General features: G+C 39.3%; 1 protein-coding gene across 1 annotated transcript; it reads right to left on the bottom strand.

The window, feature by feature from the left end:
• Positions 1 to 19605: 19605 nt before the first annotated feature.
• On the bottom strand, positions 19606 to 23251 carry LOC138929892 (E3 ubiquitin-protein ligase RLIM-like). The gene is made up of 2 exons (XM_070289583.1): positions 23008 to 23251; positions 19606 to 21284 (listed from the first exon to the last, which is right to left on the bottom strand). Exons 1-2 carry the CDS (start codon positions 23249 to 23251, stop codon positions 19606 to 19608), a joined length of 1923 nt encoding a protein of 640 aa, XP_070145684.1.
• Between the last annotated feature and the right edge of the window lie 4170 nt (positions 23252 to 27421).

Raw genomic sequence — 27421 nt, 5'->3', positions numbered from 1 at the left:
ACTGTAGCCTGCCAGGCTCCTCTGTCCATGTGTAGCCCACCAGGCTCCTCTGTCCATGAGATTCCCCAGGCAAGAATATTAGAGTGGGTTGCCATGCACTCCTTCAGGGCATCTTTCCCTACTCAGGGGTTGAACCCATATCTCTTACATCTCCTCTTTTAGCAGGTATGTTCTGTATTTTATTTTTTTTTAATTGGAAGCTAATTACCTTACAATATTGTAGTGGTTTTTGCCATACATTGACATGAATCTGCCATGGGTGTACATGTGTTCCCTATCCTGACCCCCCCTCCCCCCCCTCCCCATCCCATCCCTCAGGGTCTTCCCAGCACACCAGCCCTGAGCACCCAGTCTCATGCATCAAGCCTGGACTGGTGATCTGTTTCACATATGATAATATACATGTTCAAATACTGTTCTCTCAAATCATCCCACCCTCACCTTCTCCCACAGAGTCCAAAAGACTGTTCTATACATCTATGTCTCTTCTGCTATCTCACATATAGGGTCATCATTATCATCTTTCTAAATTCCATATATATGCATTAGTATACTATATTGGTGTTTTTCTTTCTGGCTTACTTCACTCTGTATAAAAGGCTCCAGTTTCATCCACCTCATTAGAACTGATTCAAATGTATTCTTTTTAATGGCTGAGTAACATTCCATTGTATATATGTACCACAGCTTTCTTATCCATTTGTCTGCTGATGGTTGCTTCCATGTCCTGGCTGTTATAAACAGTGCTGCAATGAACATTGGGGTACACATGTCTCTTTCAATTCTGGTTTCCTCGGTGTGTATGCCCAGCAGTGGGATTGCTGGGTTATAAGGCAGTTTTATTTCCAGTTTTTTAAGGAATCTCCACACTGTTCTCCATAGTGGGTGTACTAGTTTGCATTCCACCAACAGTGTAAGAGGGTTCCCTTTTCGCTGCACCCTCTCCAGCATTTATTGTTTGTAGACTTTTTGATAACAGCATGAGATGGTACTTCATTGTGGTTTTGATTTGCATTTCTCTGATAATGAGTGACGTTGAACATCTTTTCATGTTTTTGTTAGCCATCTGTATGTCTTCTTTGGAGAAATGTCTGTTTAGGTCTTCGGCCCATTTTTGATTGGGTCATTTATTTTTGTGGAATTTAGCTGCATGAGCTGCTTGTATATTTTTGAGATTAATTCTTTATCAGTTGCTTCATTTGTTATTATTTTCTCCCATTCTGAAGGCTGTCTTTTCACCTTGCTTATAGTTTCCTTCATTATGCAAAAGCTTTTAAGTTTAATTAGGTCCCATTTGTTTATTTTTGCTTTTATATCCATTAATCTGGGAAGTGGGTCATAGAGGATCCTGCTGTGATTTATGTCAGAGTGTTTTGTCTATGTTTTCCTCTAGGAGTTTTATAGTTTCTGGTCTTGTGTTTAGAGCTTTAATCCATTTTGAGTTTATTTTTGTGTATGGTGTTAGAAAGTGTTCTAGTTTCATTCTTTTACAAGTGGTTGACCGGTTTTCCCAGCACAACTTGTTAAAGAGATTGCCTTTTCGCCATTGTATATTCTTGCCTCCTTTGTCAAAGATAAGGTGTCCATAGGTGCGTGGATTTATCTCTGGGCTGTCTATTCTGTTACATTGATCTATATTTCTGTCTTTGTGTCAGTACCATAGTGTCTTGATAACTGTAGCTTTGTAATAGAGCTTGAAGTCAGGAGGGTTGATTCCTCCAGTTCCATTCTTCTTTCTCAAGGTTGCTTTGGCTATTCAATGTTTTTTGTATTTCCATACAAATTGTGAAATTATTTGTTCTAGTTCTCTGAAAAATACCGTTGTTAGCTTGATAGTGATTGCATTGAATATATAGATTGTTTTGGGTAGTATAATCATTTTCACTATATTGATTCTTCCAATCCATAAACATGGTATATTTCTCCATCTATTAGTGTCCTCTTTGATTTCTTTCACTAGTGTTTTATAGTTTTCTATATATAGATCTTTTGTTTCTTTAGGTAGATTTATTCCTAAGTATTTGATTCTTTTCATTGCAATGGTGAATGGAATTGTTTCCTTAATTTCTCTTTCTGTTTTCTCATTGTTAGTGTGTGGGAATGCAAAGAATTTTGTTTGGTTATTTTATATCCTGCAACTTTACTATATTCATTGATTAGCTCTAGTAATTTTCTGGTGGAGTCTTTAGGGTTTTCTATGCAGAGGATCATGTCATCTGCAAACAGTGAGAGTTTTACTTCTTTTCCAATCTGGATTCCTTTTATTTCTTCTTCTTCTCTGATTTCTGTGGCTAAAATTTCCAAAGCTATGTTGAATAGTCATGGTAAGAGTGGGCATCCCTGTCTTGTTCCTGACTTTAGGGGAAATGCTTTCAATTTTTCACCATTGAGGATAATGTTTGCTGTGGGTTTGTCATATATAGCTTTTATTATGTTGAGGTTTGTTCCTTCTATGCCTGCTTTCTGAAGGGTTTTATCATAAATGGATGTTGAATTTTGTCAAAGGCTTTCTCTGCATGTATTGAGATAATCATATGGTTTTTATCTTTCAATTTGTTAATGTGGTGAATTACATGGATTGATTTGTGGATATTAAAGAATCCATGCATCCCTGGGATAAAGCCCACTTGGTCATGATATATGATCTTTTTAACATGTTGTTGGATTCTGTTTGCTAGAATTTGATGAAGTATTTTTGCATCTATGTTCATCAGTGATATTGGCCTTTAGATTTCTTTTTTTTGTGGCATCTTTGTCTGGTTTTGGTATTAGGGTGATGGTGCCCTCATAGAATGAGTTTGGCAGTTTACCTTCCTCTGCAATTTTCTGGAAGAGTTTGAGTAGGATAGGTGTTAGCTCTTCTCTAAATTTTTGGTAGCATTCAGCTATAAAGCCGTCTGGTCCAGGGCTTTTTTTCTTGGAAAATTTCTGATTACAATTTTGATTTCTGTGCTTGTGATGGGTCTGTTAAGATTTTCTGTGTCTTCCTGGTTCAGTTTTGGAAGTGATACTTTTCTAGGAATTTGTCCATTTCTTCCAAGTTGTCCATTTTATTGGCATATAGTTGCTGATAGTAGTCTCTTATGATCTTTTGTATTTCTGTTTTGTCTGTTATGATTTCTCCATTTTCATTTCTAATTTTGTTGATTTGGTTCTCCTCCCTTTGTTTCTTGCTGAGTCTGGCTAATGGTTTGTCTATTTTATTTATCTTCTCAAAGAACCAGCTTTTAGCTTTGTTGATTTTTGCTATGGTCTCCTTTGTTTCTTTTGCATTTATTTCTGCCCTAATTTTTATGATTTCTTTCCCTATACTAACCCTGGGGTCTTCATTTCTTCTATTTCTAGTTGCTTTAGATGTAAACTTAGGTTATTTATTTGACTTTTTTCTTGTTTCTTGAGATAAGCTTGTATTGCTATGAACCTTCCCCTTAGCACTGCTTTTACAGTGTCTCATATGTTTTGGGTTGCTCTGTTTTCATTTTCATTCATTTCTATGCATATTTTGATTTCTTTTTTTATTTCTTCTGTGATTTATTGGTTATTCAGAAGTGTGTTGTTTAGTTTCCATATGTTGAAATTTTTAATAGTTTTTTTTTTTTTTTCTGTAGCTGACATCTAATCTTACTGCATTGTGATCAGAAAAGATGCTTGGAATGATTTCAATTTTTTTGAATTTACCAAGGCTAGATTTATGGCCCAGGATGTGATCTATCCTGGAATAGGTTCCATGTGCACTTGAGAAAAAGGTGAATATCATTGTTTTGGAGTGAAATGTCCTAGAGATATCAATTAAGTCTAACTTGCCCATTGTATCATTTAAAGTCTGTGTTTCCTTGCTTATTTTCTGTTTGGTTGATCTATCCATACGTGTGAGTGGGGTATTAAAGTCTCCCAATATTACTGTTTTATTGTTAATTTCCCCATTCATACTTGTTAACATTTGCCTTACATATTGCGGTGCTCCTATGTTGGGTGCATATATATTTATAATCGTTATATCTTCTTATTGGATTGATCCTTTGATCATCATATAGTGTCCATATTTGTCTCTTTTCACACCCTTTATTTCGAAGTCTATTTTATCTGATATGAGTATTGCTACTCCTGCTTTCTTTTGGTCTCCATTTGCATGAAATATCTTTCTCCAGCCCTTCACTTTCAGTCTGTATGTGTCCCTTGTTTTGAGGTGGGTCTCTTGTAGACAGCATATATAGGGGTCTTGTTTTTGTGTCCATTCAGCCAGTCTTTGTCTTTTGGTTGGGGCATTCAACCCATTTACATTTAAGGTAATTATTGATAAGTATGATCCCATTTACTTTGTTGTTTTGGGTTCAAGTTTATAGACCTTTTTTGTGTTTCCTGTCTAGAGAAGATCTTTTAGCATTTGTTGAAGAGCTGGTTTGGTGGTGCTGAATTCCCTGAGGTTATTCTTGTCTGTAAAGCTTTTGAATTCTCCTTCATATTTGAATGAGATCCTTGCTGTGTACAGTAATCTGGGTTGTAGGTTTTTCTCTTTCATCACTTTAAGTATGTCCTGCCATTCCTTTCTGGGCTGAAGAGTTTCTATTGAAAGATCAGCTGTTATCCTTATGGGAATCCCCTTGTGTGTTATTTGTTGTTTTTCCCTTGCTGCTTTTAATATTTGTTCTTTCTGTTTGATCTTTGTTAGTTTGATTAATATGTGTCTTGGGTGTTTTGCCTTGGGTTTATCCTGTTTGGGACTCTCTGGGTTTCTTGCAATTAGATGACTATTTCCTTTCCTGTTTTAGGGAAGTTTTCATCTATTATCTCAAGTATTTTCTCATGGCCTTTCTTTTTGTCTTCTTCTGAGACTCATGATTCAAATGTTGGGGCATTTGACATTGTCCCAGAGGTCTCTGAGATTGTCCTCATTTCTTTGAATTCTTTTTTCTTTTTTCCTCTCTGCTTCATTTATTTCCACCATTCTATCTTCTACATCACTTATCCTATCTTCTGCTTCAGTTATTTTGCTGTTGGTTCCTTTCAGAGTGTTTTTGATCTCATTTATTGCATTATTCATTATTGATTGACTCTTTTTTATTTCTTCTAGGTCCTTGTTAAACATTTCTTGCATCTTCTCAATCCTTGTCTCCAAGCTATTTATCTGTAACTCCTTTTCATTTTCAAAATGTTGGATCATTTTTGCTATTGTTATTCTGAATTCTTTTTCAGTTAAACTCCCTATCTCCTCCTCTTTTGTTTGGTTTGGTGTGCATTTATCATGTTCCTTTACCTGTGGAGTATTTTTCTGCCTTTTCATCTTGTTTAGATTACTGTGTTTGGGGTGGCCTTTCTATATTCTGGATGTTTGTGGTTCCTGTTTATTGTGGATGTTCCTCCCTGTGGGTGGGGTTGGACAAGTGGCTTGTCAAAGTTTCTTGGTTAAGGAAGCTTGCCTGTGTGTTCTGGTGGGTGGAGCTGGATTTCTTCTCTCTGGAGCACAGTGAAGTGTACAGTAGTGAGTTTTGAGCTGTCTATTGGTTTGGTGTGACTTTGGGCAGCCTATACATTAAAGCTCAGGTCTGTGTTCCTGCATTGCTGGATAATTTGCGTGGTGTGTCTTGCTCTGGAATGTGTTGGCTCTTTGGTGGAGCTTGGTTTTGGTGTAGGTATGGAGACTTTTGGATGAGCTCTTATCGATTAATGTTCCCTGGAGTCAGGATTTTTCTGGTGTTCTCAGGTTTTGGACTTAAGCCTCCTGCCTCTGGTTTTCAGTCTTATTCTTACAGTAGGCTCAAGACTTCTTCATCCATACAGCACTGATGATAAAACATCTAGGTTAATGGAGAAAAGATTCTCCACAATGAGGGACACCCAGAATGGTTTGCTGAATTACATGGAGAAGAGAAGAAGGAGGAGGGAGATAGAGGTGACTAGGAGGAGAAGGGGGTAATCAAAAGGGGAGAGAGCAATCTAGCCAGTAATCAAATCTCTATGTGCTCTCCACAGCCTGGAACACCCAGAGAGGTTCACAGAGTTACATAGAGAAGAAAAGAGGGAGGAAGGAGATAGAGGTAACCAGGAGAAGGGGGGGTGGAGGTCAAAAGGAGACAGATATAGCCAATAATCAGTTCCCTAAGTGTTCTCCAAAGTCCAGAATACCCAAAGAGATTCACAGAGTTGGGTAGAGAAGAGAAAGGGGAGGGAGGAGATCGAGGTGACCTAGGGGAGAAAAAGGAGAGTCAAACGGGGGACAGAGCAATCAAGCCAGCAATCACACTCCTAAGTAAAAATGGGTACTGAAGATTAGATTTTTAAAGGTACAAAATTTATAACAAATACAAAAAAGAAAAGGTTAAAAATCTGGAGTAGAGGTTAGACTCTCAAAGATACAATAATTTAAAAAATCACAAAAATTATAAAAATATATAGAAGTTTGCTTTAAAAATAGGGTCTTTTTTGCATGGTAATAGTAGGCTATAAAAATGAAAATTAGAAGAGTAGTAGAGGACTTAAAATAAAAGGAATTTTTTAAAAAATTAAAAATGATAATAGTAAAAATATATCTAGGCAGCAGGCAGTGTGGGGTCAGCTCAGTTTCAGATAGTTCCTTGTTCCAGCTTATGCTTCTCAAAATCTATAGGCCGCTTCCAATGTAGTCAGTGCTAAACCCCTACAGGATTTTAATCTGTTGCACCTGTCACCTCCAAAGCCTTTCTCTGTTTTGGCTTCTATTTGCAAGTCTCTTCAGTGTCTAATTTCCACCCTGCCACAAGGGGGCGAAGGTGGTCACTTATTTAGGCTCCCTTGTTCAGTTATATTGTGGGGAGGAACACTGCAAACAAATATCACTGGCGTGTGTGGGGAGTGCTCACAGGGTCTCGGTTACACTGGGTTTGCCCCCACTCACGGTGTGTGTGCTTTCCCAGTCTATACTGCTCAGGCTCCAGGCTGTTCTGCAGGGGAGCTGTCTAAAGTGGGCCCTGGGTTGTGTGCACTTCCCAGGTCTAAGCCACTCAGATTCAGGTTCTCGGGTATTCCCCAAAGGCAAAGACTCGGTTGGGCCTGAGTTTTGTGCCCTTCCCAGATCCAAGTAGCTCACGCGACCAGGTGCTTGGTGAGCACACACTCCCCGGGTGCAGTGTGTCTTATCACCTCCCCCATCCCAGCAGCTCGGTTTCCTGGGTGGCAGCGGGAGCACCGTCTCAGGTGTGCCGTGTATCTCTTCTGGGGAGATGATCTCTGGCTGCAACCCTCCCAGCGGATGTCAACCATCCAGGATCCCAGGAAGACTTGGTTAGCAACTGGGAGCCTGCTCGCAGTTTGGTAGAAGATGCCTACTCTGGGGCCAAAATTGCCCTTTTCCAGCTCTGGCTGCCGCCTGCCTGCCTCCCTGTCTCCTGTGGGGGATGGGCCTGTCTGCTGCCTGCTACCTCTCTAGTATTTGCTCAGTCCTTTGTTCTGTGAACGGCCTCTGCAGTACCTTAGGTTAGGGCTTTTCATGGGAAAGTTCTCTCTCTCTCTCTCTCTCTCTCTCTCTTTTTTTTTCTCTCTCTCTCTCTCTGGCTATCCCAGAGTTTGGGTTGCTATCTCACGTTAGCACCCTCAGATTGTCCTCAGGGAATTCACGCCCAGTACTTACCCTAAGCAATGCAGCCCGCATCTCCCTGTTTAGCCCCCGCTTGCTGGTGGTGGACGTGAGCGTCTGGGCTACTTCTCTGCTGGGAGTTGCCATTAGGCACATAGTCTGTGGGTTTTATTTATTTTTCCTCCCAGTTATGTTGCCCTCTGAGATTCCAAAACTCCCCACAGACCCGCCGGTGAGAGGGTTTCCTGGTGTTTGGAAACGTCTTTTTTAGGACTCCCTCCCGGGATGTGTCTCCGTCCCTAACTTTTTGTCTCTCTTTTTATCTTTTATATTTTGTCCTACATCCTTTCGAAGAGAATGGGCTGCCTTTCTGGGTGCCTGGTGTCCTCTGCCAGTGTTCAGAAGTTGTTTTATGGAATTTGCTCAGCATTCAAATGTCCTTTCAATAAATTTGTGGGGGTGAAAGTGGTCTCCCCTTCCTATTCCTCCACCATCTTAGGACCGCCCCCAGGTGTGTCTTTTACCACTAATGACACCTCAGTCATATGAGAGTCCCATAAAATATGATACCCAAAAGACAGTCAGGTAATTGAAGCTTATATAACACCTTGGGCTAAGAAAAGGAGTTAGGGGTCTGGAGATGCAAAATGAAGGAAAGCCAATCACAGGAAGTTAGAGGACGTGCTTAGAAACCAAAGTGTGCCCTGTTACACAAATAAGTTTCATAGGGAAAAAGTTATCTCTGCTAATAGCTCTCTTCCTGGTACAAGATCCATTCCAGTGTAAAATTTAGGCTGTTGAGGGGGAGGTAAAGGTGTTTTCCTGAATATGTTGGGTTTTGATTGCCTTTAGCCCAAAATAATCCTTATACCAAAAATACATACTTTGTATGTAGTAACAAAATACATAGTAACAAGAATAAAAACAGAGTTTCAATAACAGGTATACCTCCTGTAAATGTTCAGTGGTAATAAAGAACCTGCCTGCCAATGCAGGAGATGAAGGTTTGATCCCTGGGTCAGGAAAATCCCCTGGAGAAGGCAATGGCAACCCACTCCAGTATTCTTGCTGGGAAATCCCATGGACTGAAGAGCCTGGCAGGCTATAGTCCATGGGGTCAGAAAAGAGTTGACATGACTTAGTCACTAAACAACAACATACTTCCTATATATGTGGGAAACGCCCAGTAAAACTGAGTATCTCCCCGAAATGACCTGAGCCACCATCTTATATACCACCTTGAGCTAGAGACAATGAAGATGTTTAGTGTGGGGTGCAGTTATGGGAGGTTACCAGGCAGAGAGAACGTCCCAGGTGGCGTAGTGGTAAAGAATCTGCCTGACAATGCAGGAGATACAAGAGAAGCCATTTGGATCCCTGGATTAGGAAGATTCCCTGGAGTAAGAAATAGTTATCCACTCCAGTATTCTTGCTTGGAAATTTCCATGGAAAGGAGCCTGGCGGCTATGTCCATGAGATCACAAAAGAGTGCCACAGGGGTGAGCGCACACACACACACACACACACATACACACACACACACACCAGGCAAAGCTGAGTAAATAAAGATATGCTTGTTATGGAGATTTAAGTCATTGTCCTCTTTATTGATAAGAGTTTCTATAGATTTAAAGTCATCCTTCCTTTTCTGATACAGATGGGGAGACATCCTTACAAATGGAGATTGCCTGTATGAATGTAAATGTCAAGTTATCTTCTGCTTCTAGAGAAGGAAATGGCAACCCATGATAGTGTTCTTGCCTGGGGAATCCCATGGACCAAGGAGCCTGGTGGGCTACAGTCAATGGGGTCATAAAGATTCATACATGACTGAACACAGAGTGCAAACACACACACAACTTCTACTTGGTTTTCTGAGTTTCTTCTGTGACTGCTCTTTCTTTAAAATAACCAGTCTAAAATAATTCTTACGCCAAAAAAGCATAATTTGAGTTAACAAATTTTGCTCCACTTTTGTATAATGGATGATAGAATTGAATTAATGTTAATTTTTGTAAGTGTGGTGGGGTGGATATGGATTTGTGTCCTATTACAGGGAGAGACATAATGAAATGTTGAGAGGTAAAATATATTCTCAGGCTAACATCAGATTGTTTGATCGAATAGAGATAGGCATGTGTGTGTGTGTTTGTGGAAAGAGAGAGAACTGGCCTTGCAGTATATTGATGTGTTATCCTGTGCTCAGTCTCTTAGTCATGCCTGACTCTTTATGAACCCATGAACTATAGCCCACCAGGCTACTCTGTCCATGGAATTTTGTACATTAAGAGTTGATACATTAATTCAGTACACTGGCTTTTCTATTTTTCTTTGAGTTTGATACTTTTCCCACAAAAAAATCCAAAAAATAAAATACAAATTAAAAATGTGGGTTAACTGCTTGTAGACATTATCAGCATATATTTACTTATGAAGCTGTAAAGATTTTAGCAGTATGTGAACTGTGAACTTCCAGATGTTCAAGCTGGATTTAGGAAAGGCAGAGGAACCAGAGATCAAATTGCCAACATCTGTTGGATCATTGAAAAAGAAAGAGAGTTCTAGAAAAACATCTGCTTTATTGATTATGCTAAAGCCTTTGACTGTGTGGATCACAACAAACTGTGGAAAATTCTTCAAGAGATAGGAATACCAGACCACCTTACCTGTCTCCTGAGGAATCTGTATGCAGGTCAAGAAGATCTGGACATGGAACAACAGACTGGTTCCAAATAGGAAAAGGAGTACGTCAAGGCTATATATTGTCATCCTGCTTATTTAACTTATAGGCAGAGTATATCATGAGAAACACTGGGGTGGAGGAAGCACAGGCTGGAATCAAGATTGCTGGAAGAAATATCATTAACCTCAGATATGCAGATGACACCACCCTTATGGCAGAAAGTGAAGAAGAACTAAAGAGCCTCTTGATGAACATGAAAGAGGAGAAAGAAAAAGTTGGCTTAAAGCTCAACATTTAGTAATATAAGATCATGGCACCTGGTCCCATCACTTCATGGCAAATGGGGGGGAGGAAACCATAGAAACAGTGACAGACTTTATTTTTCTGGGTTTCAAAATCACTGCAGATGGTGATTCAGTTCAGTTCAGTCACTCAGTCGTGTCTGACTCTTTGCGACCTCATGAACCACAGCACGACAGGCCTCCCTGTCCATCACCAATTCCCGGAGTCCACACAAGCCCATGTCCATTGAGTCAGTGATGCCATCCAACCATCTCATCCTCTGTCGTTCTCTTCTCCTTCTTTTGAAGAAGCTCTGAGAGTTGGTGATGGACAGGGAAGCCTGGCGTACTGCAGTCCATGGGGTCGCAAAGAGTTGGACACGACTGAGCGACTGAACTGAGCTGGAAGATTTTAGTATTTTATCTTTTTTCCATAAACAATTTTAAACCAGAGATCCATGGAACATCAATTTGAAGAAAACACTGTATGTCTGAATAGCAAAAGTGTGTGTAGTGAGTATCATCTTTTTTTTTGTTGTTACATGTATGTGTGCTATGTGCTTAGTCTCTCAGTCATGTCCAACTCTTTTTGACTCCATGGACTGTAGCCCACCAGGCTCCTCTGTCCATGGGATTCTCCAGGTTAATAATAGTGGAGAGGGTTGCTATGCCCATCTCCAGGGGATCTACCCCACCCAGGGATTGAACACAGGTCTCCTGCATTGCAGGAGCATTCTTTACCATCTAAGCCACCAGGGAAGCCCATTACATATATAGTCTATGCTCAATGAGTCTCTCTGTGGTTACAAGGCACATTCTGATATCAGCATTCAGTTCTCTCTTCGAGTCCACAGAATAAATGTACAGAAATAATAGTTGACTATGAAAGAGAGTTTGGCTTAGCTTAGGCTTTCAAGAAATGTTCACAGTACTCTTAAAGGACTGTGAAAAAATTAATACTAGAGTAGATTAATGTCTTTAAATTTGAATGTTTTCAACTCTTGAGACCATTTAGCTCTAATTAGCCTCAAGGAAACTATTACATAATGTGTCATCCAATTGAGCTAACAGTAACATATGGATGTTCATACATCATTTCAATTGTTTTGTTCTTTTTATACCATGAAATCTCATTAGGAGGATACTCAATAATTATAGGTTCTGCTTAATCTCACAGTAGTATTACTTAATATTCTATTTTTATATAATGTTTAATATTGCAGTGGGGGATACACATTTCTTTTAGAAATTGTAACAAAATTGGATACATAGAATTTATTGAAATGGAAATTAAATGATCAGTTTAAAAGCATTCTAGCAAGACCTAGTACCTGGAAAGAAAATATTTTTAACAAAAACTGCTGCTGCTGCTGCTGCTGCTGCTGCTGCTGTTGCAGCTGCTAAGTTGCTTCAGTCATGTCCGACTCTGTGCAACCCCATAGATGGCAGCCCACCAAGCCCTTCTGTCCCTGGGATTCTCCAGGCAAGAATGCTGGAGTGGGATGCCATTTCCTTCTCCATTACATGCATGCATGCTAAGTCACTTCAGTGTGTCTGTCTGAGTCATCCTATCTTCCTTAAAAGGTCTGTGTTTGTTGTAGCTAAGTAGCTTTCTTAGTGTGTGCACAACGTTGAGGGTACCAAGTATTCTTTTCATTCTGAACTGCGTCTGTCCCTTTTAGTCTTATCTCATGGTGCTTCTAACAAGCACAAAATTTCCCTCTCCCTTTCTCCCTCCCACCCCCACTCTCTATTGGGCTGCCTGAGATTATTATTGGGTGTTCACTCCATTAAACAAAATCTACATTTACATTTCTTGCTAAGATAAGATCATATCTACCTTGGGCCACCTCTGTCTGAGGCGAATGTAGGTGGCCTAGCAAAGAGATTTGGAGAGGAATGCTCTGAAATCATTCTAAGACCTTCAACAAGGATTGTATAGCTCCTTTACTTTACTTCTTTACCCTGAGACCACATTTTACTTTTCCAGGTTTTACTTTTTGCTCTGAGGTCGTTGTTGAACCTTGACTCTTTTCTTAGCTTGGAAGTCTATCCTGGGCATTCTATGTTTTATGTACATTCTTTTCTAAAACTGAATAATTCCTTCTTTAGTTTATCTCTTTCTTATAGTATCAGAGGCATTTAAAGAAGGCAATCAATGTTTTGTTTTGTTTTTTTTTCACTCTTTCTAGATATCTCCTTAGCCATATTTATGAGTTTACTAGGTCCACTTGCCATTTTCCAAAATACTCCAGGTGATAGTTTTGCTAATCATTTTGCAGTAAATAACTTACAGTCTAGTCCTCCATGTATTCATTGACTTTCTTTGAGTTGTTTCAGAGTTTGACAGAATTATGTCATGGTCCACTGAGGGACACATAATATGCATTTTTTTAGTTGTTTAGGCTCCTTTATCCCTTTCTCAATAGAAAGGATTTTAGTTCTTAATTACCTCAGTTTCCCTAAGAGAAACTATTCCCAGGTAAAGGTGAATGGATGGATGTGCTGTGCTTAGTCCCTCACTCCTGCCTGACTCTTTGCAATCCTATGGCCTGTACCCTGCCAGGCCCCTCTGTCCATGGGGACTCTCCAGGTAAGAATACTGGAGTGGGTTGCCATGTCCTCCTCCAGGGGATCTTCCCAACCCAGGAATGGAATCCACGTCTCCCAGGCGAATTCTTTACCATCTGAGCCATCAGGGGATTCCAAATTGATGCATCAGTTCAGTTCAGTTCAGTCACTCAGTCGTGTCCAACTCTTTGTGACCCCATGGATGGCAGCACGCCAGGCCTCCCTGTCCATCACCAACTCCCAGAGTTTACCCAAACTCATGTCCATTGAGTCGGTGATGCCATCCAACAATCTCATCCTCTGTTTTCCACTTCTCCTCTTGCCCTCAATCTATCCAAGCATCAGGGTCTTTTCAAATGAGTCAGTTCTTTGCATCAGGTGGCCAAAGTATTGGAGCTTCAGCTTCAACATCAGTCCTTCCAATGAACATTCAGGACTGATCTCCTTTAGGATGGATTGATTGGATCTCCCTGCAGTCCAAGGGACTCTCAAGAGTCTTCTTCAGCACCACAATTCAAAAGCATCAGTTCTTCAGTGCTCAGCTTTCTTCACAGTCCAACTCTCACATCCATACATGACCACTGGAAAGACCATAGCCTTGATAGTTTGTCCCAATTAATAAAAATAAGAGTGTACATGTCAGAAATATAAAATTGTATGCACTTTTATCCATTTAAAGCAGCAGTCCCTGTCCATTTTGGTATCAGGGACTGATTTCATGGAAGATAGTTTTTTTTTTTTCCACAGACCTGGGGTCAGGGGGATGGCTTTGGGATGATTCAAGTGCATTACATTTATTGTGCACTTTATTTTTAATCTAATGCCACTGCTGATCTAAGAGAAGGTACTGGTCTGAGGCCTGGAGGTTGGTAACCAGTGATTTAAAGGACTCTGCTTTTACATAAGTTAGTTTCATCAGGACAAGACATATATTCTTCATGATAATTGGGTCTGATTTATGTCAGAAGGAAGATGCTGAACTAGTTTGGGGTGACTTAGATTCCTGTCCTGACTGGTTGGATCTCCTTGCAGCCATTCCTGAAAGAAATCAGTCCTGAATATTCATTGGAAGGACTGATGCTGAAGCTGAAGCTGAAATCCTTTGCCACGTGATGCGAAGAACTGACTCATTGGAAAAGACCCTGATGCTGGGAAAGATTGAGGGCAGGAGGAGAAGGGGATGACAGAGGATGAGATTGTTGGATGACATCACCGACTCAATGGACATGGGTTTGGGTGGACCCTGGGAGTTGATGATGGACAGGGAGGCCTGGCGTTCTGCAGTTCATGGGGTCGCAAACAGTCGCACACGACTGAGCGACTGAACTGAACTGAACTAAACTGATACTTTATATTTCTATCAAAAACCTATCCATAGGCTATAACTACTTTCAAATAGAATTTGTTATTCAGATAAGATTGTTAGCTTGTTTTTGGAATTACACAAAATAAATATTTTAAAACCTAGAAAGAAAGCACAGAGAAAATTCTTAAGATAGAAATATTAATATTCACACTCATGGTACTTGATGCTGTGTATTTAAACTGATACACTGTAACGGAAAAAACAGATCAGGTGGAGCTCAGATGTTCTGGTATAAATCGTAATTTCTGATTTGTCAGGGCAGATAGAAAGGACTATGATTTGTATATATGATTTGTATATGTGATCAGTATACAATAAAAATTATTATTATGTTAATAATACTACTCAGCAACTGTGTTGAGACAAACTAAGTAGCTTAGTTTGAAAGTCAGAGTGTTAAGTTAGGTATATGATAAAAGCAGCATACGCTAGTAGAATGAGAGAGGGTAATATGAAGTCAAGTTAGAGCTACGAGATATTGGTGGTTGTTCGAGCAGGAAGCAATATTGTCTTCTAAGAGCTTCAGTAGCAGGAATTAGGGATTCCATTCTCGGGAAAAATGGTAGATTATGATGTCATAATAGGCCTGGAACTAAGACATTTAAGGCATTTACTTGTCTTGTTCCTCTTCAGTTGCTAAGTCATGTCCTAATCTTTGTGACCGTAGTGGACTCATTATAATCATTTTCTGGGTACGGGATGGATCCTAGATAAGACATTGTCCTAGTTTTCTTTTGCTGCATAAGAAATTAGTACAAATGTGGTGGCTTAAAACAACCCCCCTTCAATAGCTCACAGTTCTGTAGGTTGGGATACTGCCATGGAGTGGCTTGGTTCTCTGTTCAAGGTCGTAAAGGTCTGAGCTCAGCATTTAAATACTTGTAAGATAATTCTAACATCTAACTCATCCTGATTTGGCATCATTTCTTATTCAAGCTGTTATGTATCAAGTCGTTATGGTATGAGTAGTGATATTTTATTGTTTTTTGGACATTTTGGCTATTATGTTAGGATACTTTGGTCCCTATTTAAAGTTGTTTTGTTTTTATTTTAGCAGGCCTTTCATTTTTATAGGTTTGGCACATAGTTCCTCAACTTTTGTGGACCATGGTTCCATGACAGTCTAGTTTTCAGAACCTATATGGTACCTTTTGTGTTGTGCAGGTGGAGCTACTTCTGGTCCCTCCTCATGCTGCTTATGGGGTCAGAAGCAGCTTCCCCAGGATAGGCCACTTGGTGCTGCTGGTGGGGGAAGGGAATTGCTGGACCACTTGATGAAGAGTACTTCCTGTGCCAGGCACTTGTGACAGGTTCTCCCTTGACTGTAGGGAATGAAGGGTACTTACCAGGTTGAAAACTTTCTGTGGAGGTACCAGAAAGTTTCCTAATGTCTCTGGATAGGGGAGAGGAGTCTCAGGCCCTTCTGAGGAGGAGAGCATTTTCCAAGTGTGTGCTTTTTGTGGTGGGATCACTTTTTCTGGCTAAGGAGCCACTGGTGTGTATGGGTGGTGAAGGGGAATCTCAGGCCGAGTGGGGAGATCACTTTATCTGGGCATTTATTGTCAGCAGGGATTTTTTTTTTAATGCAAGCTATCAGTTTATTGTAACAAGCAAAAGTATATTTAAGGCACAATATGTACTATTTTAGTATTTATGAGCTTCCCTGATGGCTCAGACAATAAAGAATCTGCCTGCAACGCAGGAAACCCGTGTTCAATCCCTGAGTGAGGAAGATCCTCTGCAGAGGGAAATGGCAACCCACTCCAGCATAAGTTATATTTTATTTTTTCACATCTTCATTGAGTAAAATTCACCTATATTTTATTTATTTTTTTAATTTTATTTATTTTTTTATTTTAATATCTTTAATTCTTATGTGCGTTCCCAAACATGAACCCCCCTCCCACCTCCCTCCCCATAACATCTCTCTGGGTCATCCCCATGCACCAGCCCCAAGCATGCTGCATCCTGCGTCAGACATAGACTGGCGATTCAATTCTTACATGATAGTATACATGTTAGAATGTCATTCTCCCAAATCATCCCACCCTCTCCCTCTCCCTCTGAGTCCAAAAGTCCGTTATACACATCTGTGTCTCTTTCCCTGTCTTGCATACAGGGTCGTCATTGCCATCTTCCTAAATTCCATATATATGTGTTAGTATACTGTATTGGTGTTTTTCTTTCTGGCTTACTTCACTCTGTATAATCGGCTCCAGTTTCATCCATCTCATCAGAACTGATTCAAATGAATTCTTTTTTACGGCTGAGTAATACTCCATTGTGTATATGTACCACAGCTTTCTTATCCATTCATCTGCTGATGGACATCTAGGTTGTTTCCATGTCCTGGCTATTATAAACAGTGCTGCGATGAACATTGGGGTACATGTGTCTCTTTCAATTCTGGTTTCCTCGGTGTGTATGCCTAGCAGTGGGATTGCTGGGTCATAAGGTAGTTCTATTTGCAATTTTTTAAGGAATCTCCACACTGTTCTCCATAGTGGCTGTACTAGTTTGCATTCCCACCAACAGTGTAGGAGGGTTCCCTTTTCTCCACACCCTCTCCAGCATTTATTGCTTGCAGATTTTTGGATCGCAGCCATTCTGACTGGTGTGAAGTGGTACCTCATTGTGGTTTTGATTTGCATTTCTCTAATAATGAGTGATGTTGAGCATCTTTTTATGTGTTTGTTAGCCATCCGTATGTCTTCTTTGGAGAAATGTCTATTTAGTTCTTTGGCCCATTTTTTGATTGGGTCGTTTATTTTTCTGGAATTGAGCTGCATAAGTTGCTTGTATATTTTTGAGATTAGTTGTTTGTCAGTTGCTTCATTTGCTATTATTTTCTCCCATTCTGAAGGCTGTCTTTTCACCTTGCTTATATTTTCCTTTGTTGTGCAGAAGCTTTTAATTTTAATTAGATCCCATTTGTTTATTTTTGCTTTTATTTCCAGAATTCTGGGAGGTGGATCATAGAGGATCCTGTCAGCTGGGATTTTAATTGTTCCCTCTTTTAGGTTCTGCAGTGCTCATTTGGTATTTGTGGGATTCCTATTTGATGTGATGGAGGAAGAGCCCGTTTGAGCCACTTACTGTTACTAAGTTTAGAGGGAATGCTGGGTTTAGGTCACATTTCTTCTTGGTAGAGGTCATAAGGTGCCCTGACATGAAATTGCTCAGTCATTCCAAGGGTCCCTAGCCAATTCACCTTCTTCTTTAGACCTTTCAGAGCTCACATTTGGTTGTCTCATATTGTTTCCAGGATATATAGTTGGGCTTATAAATGGGGAGCAGGGCAAGAGGAGCATAAACCATCTTATATGGACTAGAAGTCCTCTCTGTGCCTTTTAAGTGCTCACCTGATTGGGACATGCTCACTCTGGATAATTTCCCAATCAACTGTGCTGTTTATCATAATCTAATAATGGGAACGATACTCCATCACATTTACAGGTCTCATACTCAAGGAGAAGGGCTACTATGAGGATCATTAGGCGTCATCTCAGAATTCTGTCAACCACAGAAGGTGTATGTGAATGTACTGAAGCATTAATTAAGCAATTACCATCCTTTAGAAGACTGGAACCTGTTAGGATAGTATGAAAACCAAAGACTTTTATAATTATTCTACTCACAGTAGATGAAGTACACCTGGTATCAGAAATGCTTAATAAAAATCAGAATATTCCAACAAATTTCAGTATTAGTTGATGTCAGTTTCAGAGGTTTGACCTAAATCTTCATGTATGGCCATGCAGATATCTGCTATGTGAAAAATATGCTAGCTGAAAGGTGAATTTAAAAACTTCACCACCACTCCCCATTTATATTTTGTAGTTATGTGCAAATACTGTGGCTACCAGCAAGTCACATAGAAAATAAAAGTCAGTGATGTTTCTGACTTTCAATGTTTAGAGCAGCTTTATACGTAACACTACCTGCATTTGAACAGGTTGCACATTGTACAAAGTGATGATTGTTGCTATAGGTTGTAATATTATGTACTCTCACCAGGATGGAAAACATTAAGGAAAATTTTTTGTACTGGCCAATACGGTCTTTTCCAATAGTCAGTTCTTCCCATCAGGTAGCCAAAGTATTGGCGCATCAGCTTCAGCATCAGTCCTTCAAGTTAGATTTGGCTAATGTGAACTACTGACAAAAGATTAGAAGTCAGGAGGAAAGAAGGTAAGGGTATTCATTTCTATGATGCACCCTCTCCAAAACTTTGGATTGGCAGTGGCTGCCATTTTCTCAGTTTATAGCTCTTGATGGGTGGACTTCTTACTACAACTCTTAAAACATTTGGGATTGCAGGAACTACGATCTCTCTATGCCCCTTCAAACCTAGTGGTTCTAATACTGGCTTCTCAGTTGCTAGCCTATGGATACTTCATCATCTCTTGGTTTTTCTTCATTATTTACACATTTTAGTCTCCTCATTAAGTGATATTCCATCACTCTTTTAAAGTGTGCCATCAGCTTTTGGCTAGGACTCTGACTAATACATTGGTAGTGGGGAATAGGAGAAACTTTAAGGTAGTATTGGGGAGGGTGGGATAAACTGCTGAAGAAGGGATAAATGGAAAGAGATAAACTGGATAAAAGGGATAAACTGGAAGAGAAGGGTTTCAAAGCTTTTGTGGCATTCTATGAATATAACGACTTTTGTATGTGAATGACTCTAATACAATCTTAAATTGCTTCTTAATTATTTAGTTGGGTTCCTGTTTCTTTGCATGCACAACCAGGATTGAACAGGGATAAGAGATATCTGGGATTTATATGACTAGAATATACTACTAGGATCTATCAAGATTGATTATATCATATTAGAACATTTCTCTCATGGCATCAGGAATATCCCAACCCAGTGCACATGCTAAGTTTGTATTGAAATTCAGTGCACTGCTATGATGTGTAACTCATTTTTATTGTCAGATAGGATAATGCTGTTTGACTTTTTGATATTTCCTTTTATTATGAAACAGAAATTTGGGAAAGCCCAATAATTTCTTCAGGAACAAGTAATTCAGTTCCGATTGTTACATGTAGATTCAAGTTGTTAAACATAAATAACTCTAAAAGTGGACATGACACAGCTGACAGTTGTCTGTCACTGTAACACTTTATATATCCGAGAATTCAGATCTCACATAGAATCATCTGCCACAGAGTGATCCACTACGGGCCCACGACAAATAGGGCAGGTTGAATGTTCTGCCAGCCATTGATCAATGCACTGATAATGGTACTCATGGGAGCATGGTAGGATGCGTAGCATGTTGCCTGCGGTGTATTCTGTGATGCAAATGGTACAGATTTTAGTTGCATCTTCCTCTTCAGAAAATCTTAAAGGCAAGTTGTTAATCTGCAGTTCGCTAAGGCCTGTAGGTTGGTGTGGGTCTGCTTCATGTAATAAGAGAAATTGTTCCAGATTAAGGGAAGACCCAGAGTCGCTATCGTCATCTATTATTGGGGTCATTCGTCCATCTTCTTGCCCGGTCTCTGAGAAGCCTGTTGATGAGCTTCTTTGTTCACTGTCTTCAAACATTGGTGAGCTAATTTCCGAATCTTCATCACTTGATCTAAAACCAGACATTTGATTAAATGTGGCACTATAAATATCACAGGGGCTTGAAACTGATATCATTAGTAAACTTGAATCAGAATCATAGCTAGCATTTGAAGCAGAACCAGGTCTTCTATCACTACCATTAGGTCCACGTCTTTCATTTGGTGACTGTGCCCTTCCCATGTTTTCACTTGGACGTGAGACACTATGCTCTGAAATACTGCCACTGTCCATAAGGTTACTTAAGTCACTAAATACTGTCATTGTCTGACATAAAATAGTCTGAGTTGTAACAGACATTATACCACTTGCGCTAGTACTTAAGCTAGTATTTACAATTAAGCTAGTATTTAAAATTCTATGAACGGAATTTCTGATGGTATTGGCATAAGCTCTCTCATTGGCCTCATCAGAATCTGAAGACATAGGCGCCCGTTCCTCTTGCTCACTTTCTGAAGTGGTGGTGTTGTTTGGTAAGTCCGATGTTAACTGAGTTCTACTAACTTCTCTGTATCTCTGAGAACATGCTGGACAATTAACTGGACAAGGACTGAAGGGTCTGGTTGGATTTGTCGCCCTCACTTCCCAAGATTCACTACTGCCCGTTGTGTCTGAATAACATTCTCCAGGAACAGCATTCCTCGTTCTAGAAGTTTCAATAAGACCCCTATTTTGCAACTCATGTCCAGACATTTGCTGTCTCAATGTTTCTTCATGCCCAGTTCTAGAAAATGTATCATTCTCACTTATGAGAGGTTGTTTAAAAGTCTGAGATGGTATATCTTCATTCATTCTTTGAAAAAGTTCCCACAGTGTACGTGGAGGTGTCCAACTGTCAGTCCTTGCTCTCATTCTCCGAGAGTCTGGGCTCCTACTTCTTGGTCGTCTCTGACTTCTAGTCGGTGGGACTTCCATTAATGTTTCCATTGTATCGTGTTCTGATGCAGATGCTGTTGTAAATAGTGACTCAGATTGTGGATTTTCCACTTGCCTTTGGCTGTCTTCAGTATCTTCTCTTCTGGGAAGTTTTGCAGATGCTACATATTCATTTTCTGGATTTGAGTTTTCATCATCACACTCAAGATTGCTTTCTAAGCCAAATCTGAGCTCATCACTGTTAGCACTAATTTCGCTCTCTTCTCTCCAAGACTGATTTTCTTTTTGTTCACTTGTCACATTTTCAGTTTGTAAGGAAGTGGTAAGCCAGTCTAGAAGAGAGTCCTCACTGGATTCATTATCTGAAGCATCTCCTCTATCTGTTAATTTAAAAAAATGGGGGGAGGGGCCATAAAAGAACTACCAAAATTGGAACTATCATAAAATAGCACTCTGAAACTTTGTTTAGAAAGCAAACAAAAATGAGAACTTAAACACTCAGATGTTTTCAACTGATTTCACATTTACTTTATAAGTTATACTTTAAAAGTTAATTATCTTTAACTTTAAAGTTAATACTTTAAAAGCTTTATTATCTAGATTTATAAGTAAAGGTAGGGAAGTTTCAATTCCATCTGAAAAAGAGTACACTAATCCTAGATAAATTTAGAGAGGTTTTTACAAAGGGTATCTGAAGGAAGTCTGTTTTTCAATAGTTTGTCATAAACACAGCCCTGTATACCACTGTGGGAGGAATGTCAAGAGACAACATTTTTTTTTTCAGTCCACTGTCAAAACACCAAAGCAATTAAACCAGGTAAACACCAGTTAAGGTACAGTGCTAGTATTTTAATTCAATTGATACTATTGTCTGATTCTCATTAGTCTCCAACATTACTACTCCTAGGCTCCTATATGCTTTTGATAACGTATAAGTTGTTTTAAAATATAAGATTATTGCCCAAATATAAGCAAAGTTTATAGGATTAAAAGTATTTGAATTTTGAATACTTCTTAATATTACCAAGATTTTTAATTGGCATTAAGCTGAACATCAGATCAAATGAATAGACTGAACCTAGCGTGGTGCATATAAGACCATATTCTGGAACCAAAGTATTATAGTATCCTCTTAATTAGGTAGTAAAATCCTCTATTTTACACTGGGAGAGAAGGCACCATATCTGAGGTTCCAGCAGGGTTTCTCAGCTTTAGAACTATTTACATTTTAGCACTGGACAATTCTTATTTTGGGGAGCTACCCTGTGCATTGTGTCATATTTGGCAGCATCCCTGGTCTCTGCCCACTAGATGCTAGTAACGCCCATGCCTCCTTCTGTGACAACCAAAAATATCTCCAGCTATTGTCAAATGTCCCTTGGGGTGGGGGAGAGCAAAACTGTCCCCAGTTGAGAACTACTTGATTAAAATATAAAATATTTCTTTTTGCTATTTTTTTTGCATGTCTATATAGATAGAGAGGGCTTCCCTCATAACTCAGTTGGTAAAGAATCTGCCTGCAATGCAGGGGACCCCAGCTGGATTCCTGGGTCAGGGAGATCCGCTGGAGAAGGGATAGGCTACCCACTTCAGTATTCTTGGGCTTCCCTTGTGGCTCAGTTGGTAAAGAATCCGCCTGCAAAGCAGAAGACCTGGGTTCCATCCCTGAGTTCCATCCCTGGGTTGGGAAGATCCCCTCCATTCCAGCATTCTGACTTGGATATTTCCATGGACTGTATAGTCCAGGGGGTTGCAAAGAGTCTGACACGACTGAGCGACTTTCACTTTCATAGATAGAATAATTCGGGACATAGGAGGAACTTTCCACTGAGGTACAAAACCAACCAACAAACAAAAACCAATAGTCTACTTCACACTATTTCCCAATTAAAACAATCCAAATGTGAATCAGGGGAAAAAAAAAAAAAAACCTACCCTGGCATTCTTACCACTAACCAAGTAAATGTCAGTTCTTTTTTATGAGAAGTACCTTACCAAATAACGTATGCCACTTCTGTATAATTTACTATTTACTATTATGAAGTGATTATTTAATACTATGAAGTTCCTTTTTCATCCCATTCCCCCCAAAGAGAAATATACCTGTATTTTCATCTGAGTTTTGTCGTAGATTTTCTTTCATTATTTGAAGCCTCTTCTGCATCTCTTCTTCCGTACTTTCACCTAGGGGGCCGAGCAAATTGTTGTCCCTCATAAGTATGTAATCTTCTTCACTCAGATCACTTACGAATGGGTAGTAATCATCTTCTTGAGCCAATCGGTCTATCTGACCTCTGTGTCGGACCGAAACTCTGTCTTCTTCATCGTCGGAATCTGAGCTTTCCATCTCGATGAACAACTGGAAATTTATCTAAATTTCATGACATAGGGCTGAAACGCAAAAACTGCTTTCAAGCAATCTTCAGCTTCTACTTCTGCCCGGGAGTGATCCGAACACACTCAGTCGGATAACCATCCGCCTAGGTTCCCAGCTGCTCTGCTACTCCGCTATTGCACCTCAGCTCTGCAGCCTCTGGTGAGGCAATAATTGAGATCCGCCTCTACCTCACAACTTGCTTAGGTGTTGCCTAGGCATCCATTGTCTTCCTTAGGTAACTGAGTAGGGACTGGATTCAGGTTGGGTTTCATTTGATTCAAAAGCAGCCAATATTTCTGAGGGTTTATAATGTACCAAGCACCATTCTTCACTGTCCACCCCACCACCACCACCTCCACACACCCCCGCCCCTTGCAGACTATTCCCAGACTTTCAGAAGGCTTTTTCATTTGCTACATTTAATATAACAACCTGCTTCAAAATGCCATGCCAAAGTCAGCCTCATTAAATGTAGCATTTCTCATTTTCAGGTGCCGAGGGACCGCTCTCTTTTCTCTTCTTGAATTCCTCAGATCGTAGACTCTCATGAAGAAAGTAGTTCACTATTTTTGATAATTCCCCAGGGTGTTAGTTGAATCTCTTCAGTGTGTCCTCTCCCTTTCAACTCTTAATGGTTTCATCTTGATTATACGACCCCTCAATCCTGTTTGAAACAAACAGAAAACACCATAACTTGGGCAGGCTTTTCTGCTCATCCAGGGAATTTCTCCACAAAAGCATTTGGTTTCGTTTTTGTCCTTGTGTCTCCTGCAAACGAAACTAGCCAGATTATCACAGGAACTTTAAAAAATGGATACAGAATATTTATTTTACCTATGGTAATGAGTACCATCCTTGCTGATTTTGTTCCATGTGCCTTAGTGCTAAGTCATTTCAGTCATGTCCGACTCAGTGCGATCCCACAGATGGCAGCCCATCAGGCTCCCCCGTCCCTGGGATTCTCCAGGCAAGAACACTGGAGTGGGCTGCTACTTCCTTCTCCAATGCATGAAAGTGAAAAATGAAAGTAAAGTCACTGAGTCATGTCCAACTCTCAGCGACGCCATGGACTGCAGCCCACCAGTCTCCTCCATCCTGGATGTCTTTATTTAGTGGTGAAAATAAACTAACGCTTATTTGTAATGCTACCTGAAGGAGACCTCTACGATTTTCTGGACTCGTCAATACTACCAACCCCGCTTAAGACGTGTTTGAGAGTTTTTCATTCAAATTATTCATGTAAAGATAAGATTTGGCCACTGAATTTGAGATTATTTAATTTGACTTATTTAATAATTAATCCATCCAACATAAACTGGGTCAGTTATTGTCATATCCCTAGAGCTATGTCAATTGTTGGAGCGGATTGTATTCCCAAGTGTTTCACACCAAGTGAGGCAAACACCATCTAGAAACTATCAAAATACAGTATATTTTAGAATAGATTTATATATGTTTTATTGTGTCTGTACAGAGAACTATGCAACAGTTATTTAATGGGAGTTGGGAAATGTTTCACAGAGGTATTATATTTAAATCTGAATCTTTAAATATAGTTATTAGTTTCTATAGATGGAAAATGGCAGTTATGTGTTGGTAGAGAAAAGTTCTGTCAGAAAAAGTAGACTTGAAAGACCTTGGCTTATTTGGGCAACTGTGGCCACAATTTTGGGGAAGGGGTGGAAACAGGAAATTCATCTCAGAAAAAGTAACTGGCACAAACTATAAATTGAGTTTTTTGAGTGTAAGAAATAGGATACTGATTAAGATGTTTTGGTATATTTTGAGAACAAGCAGTGGATTTTATTTTTGCCGGCTTAGTGTCCCCGTAACATACTTGTGCTGATAGCATCCTGATTTTAATGGTGGAAAAACTCATTCTACAGTCTTAGTCCAGTTGGTTTAAGTTTAGCTGAATTCACTACCGTGGCTAAAGGAAAGGACATGATGCAGCCATGTCCAATCAGCATATCTCAAATTGGCTATGGTAACTGGTCAAAATGTGAGCATGTGAACAAAAGTACATTTAAGAGCTAAATCTAAAATGTTAGCTAGAACTATTGAAAATGAGAAATTCTTTTCCACTGGGGTTACTAAGCTGGTGAGACATGAACCTAAAGATGCTTGTGACTATGCTTTATCCCAAGAATGAGGAAAATTGACATTAAGAGACAGAGGAAAACAAAAATGGAGAAACAACAAGATATTTGAGAAAAAAAAAATTGAGAAGTACCTGAAGGTAGATGTACCTTAGGATTTTTAGATGTTTAAAACAATGTATTTCATTTGATAACTATAAGATTATGATTGGAAGGCTCTTAATAATTGTCATAGGAGAGTAATATGATTGGTGATGATGTAGTAGTAGTTGTTGTTGTTAAATCACTCATTTGTGTCCAACTCTTTGTGACCCCAAGGACTGCAGCATGTCAAGCTTTCCTGTCCTTTACCATCTACCAGAGCTTGCTTAAATTCATGTCCATTGGGTCGATGATATAGTTAGATGTCAAAAAGTAATTTGATGGGGGGGGGGGTCAGGGAATGAGTGAAATAGGTGTGGGAGATTAAGTGGTACAAACTTCCAGTTGCAATAAAAAGAGTCAAAGGGATGAAATATACAGTATGGAGAATATAGTCATTAATAATATGACATTTTTGTAGGATGACAGATGGTAACTAGGCTTGTGATCATTTTATAATGTACAGAAATATCTAATCACTATGTTGTGCACCAGAGACAAACAGTGTTGTAGGCCAAGTATATTTCAAAAGACAAACAAACTCATAGAAAAAGAGATAAGATTTGTGGTTACCAGAGGTTCGGGGCAGGGTGGGGCAGGGTTTGGACAAAGGAGGTCAAAGGGTACATACTTCTAGTTAGAGGATAAATAAGTACAGGAATGTAGTGTGCAACATGATTAATATAATTAAGACTGCTATGTTGTATATGAAAGTTGTTAAGAATAAACCCTAAGAGTTCTCATCACAAGAAAAATATTATTTCTCTTTTATTTTCTACTTACATGAGGTGATAGATGGTTTACTAAACTTATCATGGTTATCATTTCATGATGTATGTAAGTGTAGGAGAACAACACTTGCCATCTCAAAATGTTTCTTTGGCATGTAGATTATTTCAAGCTGGGAAAAATAAAAACTCTAGGCCCAAAGTCTCAGGAAGAAACTGACCTTGCCCATAACTGCCTAGAAAGTTTGATAAAGGGCCTATTCCCCAATAGAACAACCACCAGAGATATCTACAAAGAATATGGCTAGTTGTGGCAGGGAAAACACAGCAGAGCCTAGAGAGCTAAGACCATTCTGTCTTATTGTCTACATCACCCATTTACCAAACATTTCCTTTTCCATCTTCATATGAATCACTTTGTTCTCCTTTGAAGTCTCCAATACTATCCATGACATCTTTTGTCTTTAGTTAAAGATGGTATTTAAGGTAAGGGTTTTAGCCATTTGGGTTTTTCAGATTTCCTGGGTCTTTCTCATATGTTCATGTTATTAAACTTTGATTTTTTTTTCCAGTTTTGTCTCATGCCAATTTAATTCTTAGAGCAGCCAGATGAATATAGACGGGTAAAGGAAAATTTCTTACTGCCCAACATAAGTCAAATCACTGTGCTGTGTGCCTCAAACTTAGTGTTAAATGTCAATTATATCTCCAAAATCTGTAGAAAAAAATAATTTACAATTAAGTTACCATGTAAAATTTAGTTGCTTTTGTCCAGTCTATAAGACTAGAATGTTCATATAATTTCAATTTAATTGGATTTAGTTTTTATGAAAAATTCAGAAAACAATATTTCTGTCATTCATTTGTTTAATAAGTACTTATTAGGCATTGAAATTGTGTAAAGTTGAAAGAAATGAGCAATCATTTTCAATTGATTATGAGTGAAATGTAGTTATGACATATCGATATAATGTTAATATTGTGGATAAACTTCCTACATCTTTGTACCCTGAGATCCTTTCAAAATGCCCTTACATTTGCACATTTCATTAATTATACAATGTATTCTGATACCTTGGCCCAGTAATACTCATTTAATTCCTATATGAGGAAAAAATATCCTGAGATGAAATATCACTGAACATTTGGTTTATATGAAGAAACAGAATGGC

The sequence above is a fragment of the Ovis canadensis genome, chromosome X (assembly GCF_042477335.2).
Source record: "Ovis canadensis isolate MfBH-ARS-UI-01 breed Bighorn chromosome X, ARS-UI_OviCan_v2, whole genome shotgun sequence".
Taxonomy (NCBI): domain Eukaryota; kingdom Metazoa; phylum Chordata; class Mammalia; order Artiodactyla; family Bovidae; genus Ovis; species Ovis canadensis.
The sequence above is the reverse complement of the archived record's forward strand: the minus strand, read 5'-3'. Positions and strand labels throughout refer to the sequence as shown.